Source organism: Trichinella spiralis (assembly GCF_000181795.1).
Source record: "Trichinella spiralis strain ISS 195 chromosome Unknown Scfld2, whole genome shotgun sequence".
In the NCBI taxonomy this organism is placed as follows: Eukaryota; Metazoa; Nematoda; class Enoplea; order Trichinellida; family Trichinellidae; genus Trichinella; species Trichinella spiralis.
The window spans coordinates 3,931,412-3,947,135 of record NW_003526941.1 but is presented as its reverse complement, the minus strand read 5'-3'; the positions used below and the strand labels follow the sequence as shown (position 1 = coordinate 3,947,135).

General features: G+C 39.2%; 5 protein-coding genes across 5 annotated transcripts; 4 read left to right on the top strand and 1 right to left on the bottom strand.

Moving 5' to 3' along the window:
- The first annotated feature begins 841 nt into the window (after positions 1-841).
- Positions 842-3,545, top strand: Tsp_03355 (putative Low-density lipoprotein receptor domain class A). Its single transcript, XM_003379651.1, has 5 exons — positions 842-866; positions 1,050-1,178; positions 1,280-1,435; positions 1,820-1,888; positions 3,049-3,545. The coding sequence occupies exons 1-5, from the start codon at positions 842-844 to the stop codon at positions 3,543-3,545; spliced, it is 876 nt and encodes a 291-aa protein (XP_003379699.1).
- A 608-nt stretch (positions 3,546-4,153) lies between these two features.
- Positions 4,154-6,607, bottom strand: Tsp_03354 (putative LysM domain protein). The gene is made up of 4 exons (XM_003379650.1): positions 6,410-6,607; positions 5,428-6,274; positions 5,239-5,357; positions 4,154-5,152 (listed from the first exon to the last, which is right to left on the bottom strand). The coding sequence occupies exons 1-4, from the start codon at positions 6,605-6,607 to the stop codon at positions 4,154-4,156; spliced, it is 2,163 nt and encodes a 720-aa protein (XP_003379698.1).
- A 1,269-nt stretch (positions 6,608-7,876) lies between these two features.
- Positions 7,877-8,252, top strand: Tsp_03353 (conserved hypothetical protein). The gene is given in 2 exon segments (XM_003379649.1): positions 7,877-8,053; positions 8,073-8,252. 2 exon segments carry the CDS (start codon positions 7,877-7,879, stop codon positions 8,250-8,252), a joined length of 357 nt encoding a protein of 118 aa, XP_003379697.1.
- A 1,040-nt stretch (positions 8,253-9,292) lies between these two features.
- Positions 9,293-9,807, top strand: Tsp_03352 (conserved hypothetical protein). Its single transcript, XM_003379648.1, has 2 exons — positions 9,293-9,461; positions 9,635-9,807. The coding sequence occupies exons 1-2, from the start codon at positions 9,293-9,295 to the stop codon at positions 9,805-9,807; spliced, it is 342 nt and encodes a 113-aa protein (XP_003379696.1).
- Positions 9,808-12,253: 2,446 nt separating this feature from the next.
- Positions 12,254-15,683, top strand: Tsp_03351 (putative BTB/POZ domain protein). The gene is made up of 4 exons (XM_003379647.1): positions 12,254-13,018; positions 13,070-13,188; positions 14,997-15,217; positions 15,487-15,683. Exons 1-4 carry the CDS (start codon positions 12,254-12,256, stop codon positions 15,681-15,683), a joined length of 1,302 nt encoding a protein of 433 aa, XP_003379695.1.
- The last annotated feature ends 41 nt before the right edge of the window (positions 15,684-15,724 follow it).

Here is a 15,724-nt window from a genome sequence, read left to right as displayed (position 1 = left end):
ACTTAATTCAAACTAAACGGTTCGATTGCATTCCAATGATCAGTTCGAATGCAAAATTGATAAATATAATATTGTTTCGACAAAATAAATATTGAAAATTGATTTAAAATAATAAAAAACAAATCAACATCGATATTATAGTTCATCTTTCAGCAACTGGAAATTTAGAATTTTACTTTCGATAATTTTGTTTAAAATATCTTAGTAAAAAAACATTTGCGTCAAAAATAATAAATTTTACCGAAGAAAAAGGTAATAAAATAGGGAAAAAAAACAACGTGAAAATCATACTGTACGATACGAAGAATTAAAAGTCGACAAATGAAAGCAATCGATATATGTTTATCTGTTTGAATTTCCAACTGCCGGCCGACCAATGATGACAATATTGTCTGAATGAACAACGATTTGTTGTTGAAATTGTTCCGCTAGCAACTGGTCATATCAGTTTCGATAATGCAATTAGGAACGTCGCGATTGGATGGATAAATCTGCATAAAATTATTAATTGTCAATCATTCATAAATAATTTTGCTTCTGCACCACCACCAAGCATTGAACCAAGTTTATTTTTGCTTTTTTGGATTTTGCAAAAGTTGAAAAACGACAAAAAACAGAGAGAGAGAGAGAAAAGAACCATCTACAAGTTCAATTGTGTATTGTCGAAGCATTCGTTGACTTTACAATTGAGAGCCGTGAAATTTGCATGAATAATGTTAACCGCGTTTCGACGTGTGCAGAGAATGCGTTGAGGCTATTTGAGAGAAATGGCAATTTGTTCAACCAGACAACGGTGAAAAATTGACAAATCGATCATCATCTCCAGTTCCAGGCCAGACCAATGAACACAATTTCACTTCACGTCGGTAAGCAGCGAACGAAAGCCGCACAAACGTAGCTTTTTCCTTTGTTCGTTTCTGTGTCGCTAGTTGCTTTGATTATCTTGATTAATTATTATTATTATTATTATTATTATTATTACTATTATTAGTTTGCCTTTGAAATTCCATTTCAATATTCTGCTTCTCTGATTGTCGTCCATTTTCCAGACTTATGTGCTTATGATAATTTCTTCCGCTGTCACAACGGTGATTGTATTGAAGAAAGTTTGGTGAAACGTTGCGACGGAGTTGAGCAGTGTCCAGATGGTAGCGACGAGCTCCACTGTTACAAAGCCAGTGAGTTTGCTTTTTCCGTTGTTCTCACAGTAAAAATCTTCCACTGTTTTTTTTTCTGCGTAACATGCTGAATTTGTTATTGTTATTCATGCTTATTCAAGTGACTCATGCCCAAGCTCAATACCGTGTGCCGAATTTCTCAGTCGTTACCACAATCGTTCTACCAACAATAGCAGCCTGTATTGTGCTTGTTGTCAGCATGTTGATTGGAATTAAAAAATGTCGTCAGTGGGAAACGGACCGAATGACGGAGATGAGTGAGTTGCGTTGATTTCTTCATATTTCAAACTTCCACTCTAGTCTATCAGTTGTCGAAGAATGTATTGTCAAAAATCAATCGCATATTACGAGCGATGATGCTAAGCCGATCAATATGTAAAAGTCGATCGATGCTCAGAAATTCCTCATACAGTATGCTTCTGATAAATAGGTTGTTTTTGTAAAATTGAATAAAACCTACTTAATTGAAGAAGTTGAAAGGAATTCCTCACACGTTTTGAATTTCAATTTCCAATATAAGAAGATATGCTCGTGATAAATTAGCTTCTCATCTTTTTTTTAATACGAATCAAATATTTTCTTTCATTCACATCTAACGATGTGTAGGCAAATAAAAGCAGTTGTTTTGCATACATTTGCAGGAAGAATTCGTCAAGTGATTCGTACACTTACCGCTACTTTGCAAGAGAAAAACTGCCAAAAGTTGGAAAGTAAGTTTTTAAATTGATTTAATATATTCGTCCAATTGTGTGTTTGTTTAATTTTTCTTTTCATTTCAAGAAGCAATATATTGTCAACAACGACGTCGACATCACGATCAGCAACGGTGCAAAGGTGATAATTTCGACTTGTCGTCGTCGGTCAACAACGGTCCACCACCCTGTTACAAGCATGTCCGAGGGATGATGACGAGCGTTGATGACGACGACGACGACGACGACGGCAAGGCAGGGTTGAGCACCGGCAGTCCACCGCCGACCTATTCCAACACCATGCTGCAGGCATTGTGCTTAGAGTTGAACGATAATTCGACGAGAACACAAACCAACAGCAACAAAAATTTCCATTACGATTATTACTACTGGAATGGAATGGAAAATGGAAATTATCGTAAGCCAAAGAATCACAACAATCGTCAACAAGTTGATTGGGTGTGATTGGATTTTTTGGTTCACAAAATTCCATTTTCCCCTTACCCCCACATACACTGCCGCCTTACTTGATCATATAATTTGAAATTTTCAAAAAATGGAAAAAAATTCTTTTTTCTTCCTCTCTTCTGAAAATTTGCATTTATATTCAATAAAATGCGAATACATATATATATATATATATATTTTAAAATATTGTCAGTGTTGATGAAAAACCAACAACAAAACAACAACAACAACAGAACAAACTTTACTGAAGTTGGTGTTTAGGGGCTTTCCAAGCTGTATCTTTGACCACTTGGACGGTCAAATCGCAGACGAACGGATGCAACTTGGCGCACACCCTGGCCAGGACGAGCTGTTCGTCGGCGTCGCGCCTCACTCGCACCAACAACGAGCCGGCCATCTTGTTGAACGACAACTGCCAGAAATGCTCGTCGGTCACTTCCAGCACCCCGTCCAACGTGCCACATTCGCGCAGGCACTTTTCCAACTGGGGAAGCATGTACGACGGGCAGCTCTGCAACAAAATCCCACCAGTATATACTGCCAGCGGATACATCGTGCCGATGAGCATCGTGGCGTACAGAAGACAAAATGCGGCGTCACATGTGGAATAACTGCTGAAAAACGAACAACTGAACACAACAAGCAAGTTAACAAACAAACAAACAAACTATACTGACTATGCTTCAATGCAAATGTAATTGCATATGCAGAGCGTCCATCCGGATATGGAAATCAACAGTATCGTATTGATTCTGGGCAAAAGGAACGCGCTGAAGACGGGCAACACGCGACAAAGGGCGTGGCAGATATCGGCCACTTGTTCTTGAAGCCAACTCGAACTGCTGGCCGTGATCACGTGAGTCAACGAGGCGCTCGGTACACCGTATATGACGTACAGTTGGGTGAGAAGAGCCACCGACGGTGCCACTACCAGCCACAAATTCGACACCACCGTCGAATCGTCGTGGTGGGATTCGAACAACTGTTCGAAGCTCTCCTTGACGACGAACAAAGCGCCCAATTGGACAAGCATCGTGATGCTGAACAAGCCGACCACGTCGGCACGTTCGTAGCCGTAGCTGGTGGCGTTTTTGCCATCGACGATCATGCGACGACCGTGATCAGAGTTCAAAGCCGCGACAACCAAGTCGAGCAACAACGACATGCAATGAAAAATGCACATCAGCGAATAGATTTGAAGCACTGAAAATGCAAATTTGAAGGAAAAAATGGAACAGTACGAATGGAAGAAGTAAATTTTTACACAATTACTTAAACTTTTCGTGTAGGATACAGTGAACAAGATGACAACAAAACAGGCTGCACTCAACGCTGCCGAACCCAAGTTCAATCGACCCTATTCAAAAAAAAAAGAATTTAATCATCATTGCAATTATTTGATCAATTTTACCTGAGGCCAAGCCAAAGCATGACGATACAATCGATACATTATTGCTGCTTTGCTACAAAAATACACACACTGAATAACAACAACAACAACAACAACAACAATGGCACAAATATACTTTTTCTGGACAATATCCTGTCAAAAGGTGGCGACAACATCGGACACTTGAAAATTTCAGGAAAAAAAAACAAATTTACTCACTTCACTTGTATAATATCATCCGAGTAGCATTAGAAAACATATTGAACAAAAAAGACGATGGATGGATTAAGCTAAAACTAGACGAGAGAAAAGAAGAAGAAAAAGAGCTCGTTCGTTGTTTGTAGAGGGGGGGGGCTACATTTCGCATCGCAACAAAAGAAACGAGTAAATAAGTCGGTGGACCATGTTAAGCTGGACTTTGTTGGCTAGTCGTTCAAACGAAAACACCAAGCTTCGACGCCGGATATGACAAAGTCGGTGGACTGGGTCAGGGGTCGGTTGTCGAACGTGTCGCAAGGCTCGGTTCTGCCGTGGTAGAGGTCGCTGTCCAGCCAGAGACCGTTGACTCCGTTGCCGGCGCCGAAAGCCAAACTCTCGCCGCTCCCTTTGACAATGTAGTTGTTGGCACCGGTCCAACGGTACACTTCGAACTGGGGATAGTCGGTGAAAAGCAACGATTCGCCGGTCCCGTAGAAATGGTCGGAAATCGCCAGCAAGCAGTTGACCACGCAGCCGAACGTGTGCTCGTCCGTGTCACGGATGACCAACAACGACGGCGACATGCAGTCCTTGAACATGGCCATGTGACGGTACAGGGTCGACAAGGCGAAACCGTGCAATTCGCTCGAATAGACCAACACCCACGGATATCCTTGAGCTCGGGCTGGCAAAAATTCCATCAGGCGACGAATTAGCGGCACTTTCAACAAACGCGACTCTTGGCATCCGCTGGGCAACGGCTGTTCGGCCAACGAGCTCAAATTCGAAAGCGACAGTCGACGTTTCGCTTCGTCGACGGTCACAATTTCCCACTGGCGATTCAGCGAACATTTGTCGGGCGTGAGAAATTGATTGTAAGCCGCTCGGGCTGGCAAATCTTGGTCGTCGCCGTTGACAATGACAAAAGATCCATCCTGAACTGAGGGGGCGGTACAGTCGACCGACGTGGACGACGGCGACAACGACGTCCCTTCCCCACCACAGCAGTCGGTCCCGTACTTGTCCGGACAGTGGAGAAGCAGAAAAGAGCAGAACGAGTCGGCCATCTCGGGCGGAAAGCTGAACCAGAACTGAGTCTTCGACGACGACTGGTCAGTCTGCTTGACTTGTATGTGCAAGAAAAATGGCATCTCCGTGCAAATTTCACCCCGTCTTTGGTAAGGGAACAGCTCGTCCACGGTCGGAAACGGACAACCGTCACTACTCTGACTAGGCAAATTGTTGCTGCGATTCTGCAAGTACGACGACGTATTAATTAAATTAATTTAAATTTGGTTGGCAATTCACTCACCGCAATTTCTCGTGCTTCAGCAGTTTTACGTTTCAATTTCGACAATGCAGCATTTTCGCCCGTTGCTGCTGTTGTTGATGCACTGCTGTTTTCGTCGTTGAATTTCAAACCGACCGATTCTGAAAAAAAAGATCAAAAATTTCGAAATCAAAACAACACCAAATCAACGCACAAATCCCCAACACACACCTTGAGTATTCAACCAATCCGTGGAAATTGTCGCGATCCGTTTCGGCACACCGGTGACCAATTTGGCCGCCTTGGCCGCCGCCATCGCACCCGTACCACCGACCGACTGGGCTCTGTTCAGTATCGAATGGCCGGCTCGGTTGATGTAAGACATGCCCATTTGGGACAAAGGCGCCAGAGATAACGCCTTGAATACTCTGGTTCGATTCGGCAACGCCGATACTGGATCAATTTCGTCGTTGTTGTACCAATTCAAATTTTGCTCCACCTCCTCTTCCTCCTCTTTATTATCATCTTCCCCATTGTCGGCAAACACATCACACAAATCGCTTTCGAGGCATTGATCATCGTTCGACGACGACCGTGCTTGTTTTTGGTGGACCACAGCTTCTTCCGTTTGAACATCTTGAGCAGCAGCAGCGGTAGCAGGGGCGGCGGCATCTTCCGTATCCGCAGAAGGGTTCGAGCGACGCCCACCGCTGTTCAGCGTCGGTGAAGGGTAGACGAGCTCTTCGGGCGACGGTCGGTCGGTGAGCGCCGAGACGTTCTTGAACAACGAAACCGACACCAGTTGTTCCAAAGCCACCACCATGCTGTATTTTTCGACGCCGTTTTCAACAACCAACGGATGACTGACGTCCGGATCGAACATCAAACAATTCGGCGTTGCCAGCAGTACACCGCTGACCACGCCCTCGGTTTCGGTAAATTCGCGAACTTGAATTTTCATAAACTGACGCAAACAGTCGGCGTCGGCGTCACGTCTGCCGTCGGGTTGCGCATCCAAGCAGTATTCGTCCACCTCGAAGCTGGGCTGCTTGTACAGACTGACCAACGGTGAAGCCGGCTTCAACGAATCACCGGAACCGGAACAATAATCAACCGAGTCGACCAGCGGCGGCGGCGGCGGCGGCGGCGAGGTTACAGTGGACTGGACACAGTGACCAGGGTAGCGTTTCGGTTTGGTCGAACCGTTGCTGACCACACCGGCTGAGGGCAAGTGCAAAACTTGGCCGGGAAAAATGATTCGATTGCAAAGTCGATTCAGCTTCATCAACTGACCAATGGTCATGTCGTGTCTGGCGGCGATGCCTTCGAGCGTGTCCATCGGCTTAACCGTGTACAAAAGTTCCTCTTCTTCGCTATCGTTCGACTTGCTGGACATGCTGTCGACGGTCATCAGTCAATGGATTATTATATATTTATTCTGATTCTTTTCCAAACAACAGTTTTCCTCATTCAATGTGCTTTCATGAACATTTTCACTCGCATTCACTATTTATTACTCGCTGCTATTTCTTTCTGCTGCTTCTGCTCGTGAAACAAAAAAATATGCATCTCCGCCAACAATCTGCAAAATAAAACGTCCAACTGAATAATTACAAATTAATTATACAATTCATCAAAATATTCATCCATTTTATATGAAAGCTAAAAATTTCCCGGTTTACTGCGTCAAGATGTTTGCTTAATAAAAACAAGAAAATTCCACTCGCTTCAACATCAGACCAGTCAGTCGGCTAACAAATCATTTTCTGGAATTAAAACAAAAAATAAATTTTCCGGTTGATTGTTTAAATATATTTTTTTTCAAAACAAAATTCCACCAATAATAAGCAATGATAAAACTGAAAATTGAAAGCATCCACGACAACGCCCTTCCAACGGCCAGTGGAAACAAGTTGCAGACTACAGTTTCTTTCAAGGCAATCAACATTCAACTGTTGCAAGAATTGAAAGCGATCGACACGCAGACCGGCAAAATTTAACTCTATCAAAATGTCAGCCGCTTAGTTGTAAACAAAATGCAAACAAGAAAATCATACATCACAAAATATCTATACATACATACATACATACATACATAATCGCAACAACTGCTTTTCTTAAATTCAAATCAACATCAATCAAATTTAAATGATCCGGATGTATTATTTTGAAACAAAACACTACAATCAAACACTTCACACTGACCAATTGTTGTTACTGATAAAATCACGTTTGAACGATTGAACAAAATTAAAAGCATTCTCAAGTGAAATCGTCTTAAAATTTCACTTTTCTTAAAATATTATTAATCTTCTGGTTTTCGTTTTCGACAATCCATTTTCCCCGCTTTTAAACAAACAAATAAATCATCTCATACATCTAGCAAACAACAAGCAATCAAAACGATGCTCGATGTCGTATTCAAAGTGGACTGACTGTGTGAGTGAGCAGAGTTGATCTGATGTCACGCTAAAATCAAAGAAATTAAGGAAATCATTACACGATAAATTTTTAAAACGTTTGCTTTCAAAACAACAACAACAAAAATATGCTTATTCGACTTTTTTAAAATTTCAATTGATGATGAAAATAATTTTTTCAAAATCCAAACAAAAACCACCAAAAATTGAAACGTATAAAATCACTCTGCCTGATTGAATTTAGGCATCAATTATCAAATATGAAAATATTTTATGTCGTCGTTGAAGGAAACAATTCATCAACAAGCAGCCAGCATATGCATAATTTTGTGCATTTTATACAACATCCGGTGAAGAAGAAGCAAAATAAGAATAAGAAGTTTACAAACTTAGTCGTCTGTCACTTTGCAAAAGAGGAGAGCAACTCTGATTTGCGTGTAAATCAAACGATTATAGCTTGGTGAAGTTGAAGCGATTGCGTCAGTCGAATTAAGCATTTCAAAGCAAATGGAAGTAGTAATCGATCGTCGAGTCGAAGACACACCAGTAACATCAACCAACGGCACCGAAGCCAGTAATGGTGTTAAATGCTTCGAAATTCCAAAATGCCTTCTTAGCAAGCAAAGCTTTGGCTAAAGATTTCGCCCTAGTTCGATTTCATTTCAACAATTTTACCAAATGTCGATTAAAAATCCAATAAATAACCATCAATGCCAAATTTGAACAACAATATTCAACAACAACAACATATACAAAAACTAGTATATGTAAAATGTAAAACAATAATAAATCTTCATTCAAGAAACTAAAACTTTAAAAAATATTTATTATTCTTTATAATTTTTCAGTGCTTACTTTATTAAAATGCAACCATCACATGTTAACTTATCACAGCATGATAAAACCATTGTTGGCAAAAGTTGGCCAGTTCAAAAGCAATTAGTCAAAATTCATCAAGAAAGCTTAAATTTTCGTTTGAAAAACAGAAGCCGATTCTACATTTAAAAACCCCATCAAAAATGTTTCTGCTTCCAAGAATCACTAATTCAATCACTTGAAAATGCAAATAACTTTTATTTATAACAAAATGACGACACATCTACTAACAAAGCAAAGAGAAACATTTAAATAAAAATGATACAGTACAAACTAAACTGCTTGTAAAATAAACACATCTGACTTGAAAATTCGATTTTTCTCAAGCAAGCCTAATTATTTATATTAAACCAGTTCCACTCGACAGAAACACTTTGTTAAATAAATGAATGCAATAAATAATTAAATCACTAAATCACAAAATGTCATTAAACATTGCCGTCAAGAAAAATATGCATAAAAATGAATAACTGCTTCTGAAAAATCTACCCCAATCAAACTGCACAAAATTCCAGTAAAATGGAAAACTTATCATTTTTAAAGCAAAAAAATAAAAACATAATCGTATAATAATAAAAAAGTGAAAGCAATCTGCTCGCCATTGACAGTAAAAATGATGGTCAAGTTCAAGAAAAATTCATTTTTCAAGAAAAAATATTATTTTCATCGTATACAACTGTACGAACAAATAACTACGCATATGAAATATACTACGGACTGTAAAATCAAGCAGAATATAGCAAAAACAACAACAAAAGTTAGCCTTCGAATAGCAGAAGCAAATGCATCAATTTTACAAAATGATGCACAAAAACTGCAAAACTGCATCACTTGATCTTAACAGAGAGATGTGTAAGATCAATGGGAAAACTGTGATTGCAACGGCTACAAAAGCAGATCATAACAAGCAAAGTGGACAACAGATACAAAAGTGGGAAATGCCATTTTCAAGAGACGTTGAAACGCGGTGTGAGATTGAATATACAAGTGAAAATTGATTGGCTACAAGAGCATCATATTTATTGCGATTATTTTTAAAGAATCCGATAATATGGCGCATAAGAAATCAATCATCAATCGTATGCAACAACATGCCCACTGGCCGTTTGCAAAATAGAATCTTAAAAGATCTGAAATTGCAGCTTGGAAAGCTGTGGAAACAAAACAACACAACATCTACCTAAATCTATTGACAACCAATTTGAATGTGCAACTCAAAATTGGTAAAATTGAATTGAAAAATCGCTCCAAACATCATCATCACATGACAATGTCATTTTTAATCAAAAATAAATTAAAACCACCAACACATTAAACTGTTGCGTTTTAGCTAAAGAGTTTTTGGAATGTGCCATTTTTAAATAAAACAAAAAAACTTGATCAATACTACACATATTTTTTTTAATCAAAGACGAGCAAGTATTATTGTTGTGCAAATGCCAACAATGAAAATGCTCTCACGGACTTTCATCGATTTTTTCTGATTCAATCGCAATCACACAATGAACAAACCATCAAGCAAAAACTACCCCCAAAAAATTGTCAATTACATACCATATAGTTTAATAATTGGTGCAATAAACACCATAAATATTTATATTCGATACATACATATGTCAAATATCACAAGTTGCAAACGTGACAATTTGCAGAAGCAGAAATTAAAGCAAATTCTATAATATAAGAAATCACATTAAGCAATTCATAACAATAAAGATATATATATATATTGAATTTCAATGAATTTCAACGGAAAATTGCATAATCTAGAAATGTTTTCCCAACAGCAAGCAACTTCAATCACACAGTTGTGCAATTATTCTACCGATTGAAATGTCTAAAATGATTTCGATTTTTCAGCTGATATCCATGAAAAAAAGAAATAAAAAAATTTTTTTTTCAGAAAAATTGTCAATTATTCACGCATTCTCTGCAACGTTCATGCTTCATGATGCAAAATGACATCTAAAGTTACTGTCGAAGAAAATCTAGTCAAGTGTTTGTCCTCACTTTATTGCAAACATTGCAATTCAACAAATCAAATTACAACTTTTAAAAATATTCAAAAAGCAGCTATTTTACGATGCATTACACAAAGAAGGTGGACTTTTATAAAATTGGCTTATTTGTCCGAGAAATTTCCTATACCAATTGCTATTTATATTAACATAACAATTTTCACAAGTAAAACATGCATAGAAAGGATAACAAATAAAGAATACAAAAAATAAACTATAAACGAGTACATTGAACAATCGTCACAAAAAATTGACCTATTTGAACGGAAACACAAAAACCAGTAGTCAGTCATTTGTAATTAACCCTTTGCATTGCAAACATCATGAAAACGTATACAACAGAGATTAAATTTTAAAACAATGTTACTATTAATAGTTTACAATGGGAGCGGTAGCGTTAATATTATTAACAAAGAGTAAAACCGCTTGAGAAAGCAAACGCACCAACACAGAAGGATAAGAGAGATAAGATATGCTGCGAATAAGCTCAAATTATATTGACACATCTAATGCTAAACATGCGATAGATTCTCTTAACAACAATTTTTGGTGCGATATTAAGTAAACAGCAATTGTTCATTCACGGCTGAAATCGTCGAATTCAAGTTTAATGAAAAATTTCCCTTAATTCTGGCTGACAATCATCAATCAAAAATAAATTGTCTAATGCAAAAAATTGAAATAAAAACCTACAGTTCTTATAATTAAAAATGTTACGCTACACAGCCTGTATAATTTTGCGAATTGAGATTAAAATTTTCATTTTAACTAAGAAACCATAACTGCATGAGAAAGATTCACAAAACCTGCGTTAAGAAAATATCAATAGCAGGAATAAATCAGTCCAACGTCAGCATATAAATTAATACATTTTCGAGAAGATCTGATGGCCAAATACAACGAAATAATAATAATGCAATTTAATGGAAAACACAATCTCACGTAAAAATACTTTCATATTGCTTAAAGTAACAAACACTGAACTGCAATTTAAAAGAAAAAAATAAAATCACATACCACAATATAATGCTTTCAAAAATCAGTGAAATGTGGTTGCAGCATAACATGTAAGTCAGCATTCACTTTATCTTTAGTCGTGCATATCATAAAAACTGCATTTCTTAATTAAAGAAAACCATTCAAAATATGACAGTTAGAAATAATTCAAGTACATACCAGACGCTCGTCAAGGTAAAATATGACAAATGTCCTTTTACAGTATACTAATTTATGATTAAAAAGTTATACAAATATATATACTGAACTCAATACTATCTATCTAAAATTGCATCAGTAATGCAATGATAATAAATTTCCTGTTATAAAATTAAGATTGGTTAATGATTTTTCATGTGTGATATATTATTTTAGGTAATTTCTTTTATGCGCATATTCTTCCTAGAATATCAAAATAAAATGACTTGAATATTGTTAAAACTTTTGCTGAAGTAACTGAAAATTATATAATAGAATTCGAAAAGAACCCAAAAAATAAGCCACAGATGAAGATAAATTAAACATCTTTAAAAAAGTCTTCACAACAGTCTATCAGCAGAAAATGTAAATTTAAATTATACACACACAAATATATATATATATTCATTTATATATACATATGTGTTTATATAATAAATTAATTCGGAAATTTATGCATACTGTATTTGGATATATGAATCGTAATGCTTGCATTTTGAAATAGGATACTGTAATTGTGGCTGTCCGTTCGATGATCGTCATCCGGCGATGGGATTGGAAGGCACAACGATGGATGTTGACAGTTCACGCAGTGTTCTGGGTGCCGGCTTGGCCAAGCAGAGGAAACGGGGCCGTTTTTGCGACGTGCACTTTTCAGTTCGCGGACGCAGGGTCTCTGCCCACCGGTGCGTTTTGGCCGTGCGTTGTGCTTATTTCGACACGGATGTGCCGGCTTACAACAACAAAGACGATCCAATACCGGTGTCGTGCACGACTGTGGGATTGTTCCAGCAGCTGCTCGACTACGCATACGACGGGACGGTCGAGCTGAACGAGGGGAACGTTTGTGAATTTCTCACGTTGGCCGACATGTTCGGCGTGCACGGTTTGGCAGAACAGTGCAAAACGTTCCTAAAGTTGAACCTGAGCATCGACAACTGTGCCGAAATATTCAAAGCGGTCAACAGCATGAACTATCAAGATTTGACCACCTATGTGGAACGCTTCATTGCCAGCAATGCTGACGAAGTGCTCAGAAATAGTTCCAATTCATTGTTGGCTCTGACCATTGACCAGGTTTTGCCATTTTTGAACGTCGTCCAAGCTGGCGCCAGCGTTGAAACTTGGATGGAGTTCGCTTTTCGTTGGACTTCATTCGATCTGAGCGCTAGGGAAAATCAATTCCACGCCCTGCTAGCGGTGAAGCCGACGGCACTGAACCCGAATGACATTTTGCCCACCACGGATCTGCTGGTTTCCGATGCACTGATTGCCCCCGGGTCGATAATTATCGATGATCAATCGACGGACAAAGTTGGTTTTTTTTTAATTTTCCTGTTTGCTTGTTTATTGTATTATTTTCAGAGCTTGTTTCGTTGCGCAAAGTGTAATTATAGCACATATTCCAATTATCGACTCAAAAAGCACGCCATATCTGTGCATTCAGTGGCGAAAACTTTCAAATGTCAATTGTGCGATTTCAAGTGCGAATATAATCGTCAGTTTTACCAGCACATGCGTGAGCATTTTCCTGTATGGGGAAAATTCATTTGCTTTATCTTAGCTGTTCTTTTTTTTTTTCTGTAAAAAAGCATATTTTTAACTTTTTTCACGGGTGCCTCCCATTTNGTTTGCCAGACATTCTTGTGAGTCATAATANCGAGAAAGCAATCTACTTTGCTGNCTTGATCACCGCCTGAGACCCAGCTACTGACCCAGTGGCCATTGGAGTGTCCGCATTGCAATCAGCGTTTTCGCACGCAGTCCAATTTGAAAATGTCATTTGGATTGGGCATGGTAGAGTAAGCGTGGGGATANTTTATCTTTGCGAGTGAAAGGTTGGAGAAAAGATAAAAAGAAAAAAGATAGCAAATCAGGTTGGGGATGGAAATGTCAACTGTTGCGTAGGTGAAATAATTTAATCGAATTGTGATGCTTTGTTGGATCTTGGTACTTCATATGGTTAATAAGATTATCATTTTTTTTTGTTTTTCCATTTGTATTCATTGTATGACTAGAGTGGTGAAATTGTTCTTCTTTTTCTTTTCTTCAGCTCCAAAGACTTTTCCCTGCAGTGTCTGTAATAATAGTTTTTCAAGCAAACGAAGATTGCAGATCCACATGCGCTCACACGATACCCTCAGACCATACCACTGTGAACATTGCGGTTTCATAAGCAAGTACAGGTCCCATTTGCAAACGCACAAGAGAATCCATTCGGGAAATGTGTTCCGCTGCAAAGAGCCGCATTGTAACTTTTTCGCTGCCAAACGTTCCCACTTGATTGGCCATTTGAGAACCCCACGCTGGCGAGAAGAAATTTTCCCTGTTCAAAATTGCGGCCAAAGCATTTTTTGGAAAAGTCACCACTTGGGTCCCGTCACGAGACGGATTTCATTNTGGGAAGTGAAACCCGTTCTNCCATGAGTTTGCATTGTAATTTTTTTCCACCCGCTAGGACGAGATAAGCTCAAGGAGCACCAACGTCGTATGCATCCGACCACGTTGGACGAGGCGACAGTTAGCAGTAGCACTAACAGTAGCGGCGGTGGTGGGCCGACGGCGGTGATCAACGGCAACGTCGCTAATAATAGCAACAATCAGAGGCAAAGCTATGAGCTGAACATTGCTGAAGAGGAGCAACAGCACCAACACCAACAGCAACAGCAGCAGCAGCAACAACAACAACAACAGCAACAGCAGCTAAACGAACAGCAGACATCGTCTTGCTTGGATAGCTTCCATCAGATGCTTCTGGAAGATGTCGCCTCGTCCAGTTTGTTTCCTAGTGACTTTTTGGATGTTGACGGTGTCAGACTTGACTCGACCAAGAACGAGCTGACCGATTTCGCCGGCAGTTTGCTGTTCGACGGTGAAAGTATGGATTTGTTTCTGAACGTGGATACACAAGGGCCGTTCGTCAACATCAACAACAGTTCTCATCACCGCGGCTCACCTCCTTGTTTGCCGTCGGTAGGAGACGACTTTTTCGGCTTGCATTCACGAAGAAGATCACGGTCCGCTTGTCGGCAGTAAATTTTCAGAAGGATGAGAAGCAAGAATCGACAAAAAATACACACACATCCATATCCAATGTTTTACACTTAAAATGTGGTTGTGTTTAAAATATTAAGTGAAATAATTACACTACATTGTATCGTTGTTATTCTCTGTGTTCGGGTAAAAAAGGCAAAACAGAATCATTATTGATTAGCATCAGTAGTAGAAAAGTGTGGATTAGAATGATATTGAGTAGGTGTGTAGTGAATTAATTTCATTTTTCTCTCTTCAGAAATATTCCGTTGTTGTTTGTTTGTTTGTTTGCTATTCGTCTTGCTTTGTCGTTGTCTGCTTTCCTTCACCCAACAGTTGATGCAAAAGTGGATCGTTGTTTCGCAGTGAAAAGTGCATTGTACGCTTGGCGTAATAGTCACTGTCTGATCGCAGGTTGTCGACCACATCTGCGTACAGATGAGCTCTGCCGACCGACGTGCCGGCGGTTGCTTCACGCAGGTGAGTAAAATGAATATGCAAATGATAATAAGTCGGTTGATAATGGAAAAAGATGCACAAGCGATTCACTGGTACACCGTAACGTTCTTGTATAGTGACCTAGATGAAAAATGTGAAGTGTGAAAACGGGTATTTTAATATTTGTGGAAATGATTAATTCTTTTTTCTCAAAGTGAATAATGGATGAACATCGTCTTAACTGTACTCTTGGTAAAGATGTTCTGCAGCATGGGCAAATGTTCGGCGCGTAAGTCTCGCAACGATTTCAGATTCTGACGACGACAAATGGCCGTCAGATAGAGCTGGTTCACGTCCTTTCCATCCCAGCGCAGACTTGGCGCCAGAACGAAACCAACCTCTGGATCTGGATCATTGTATACGATCCGTTCACTTTCAGCCGTACCGTCGAGTACGTTCTGAACCCACTGAACGAATGGCCAGGGAAAAGAAATTGTTTTTTAGTTAATTAAACGTTCGAAATTATGTCCGACTTACATGCATGCTCAG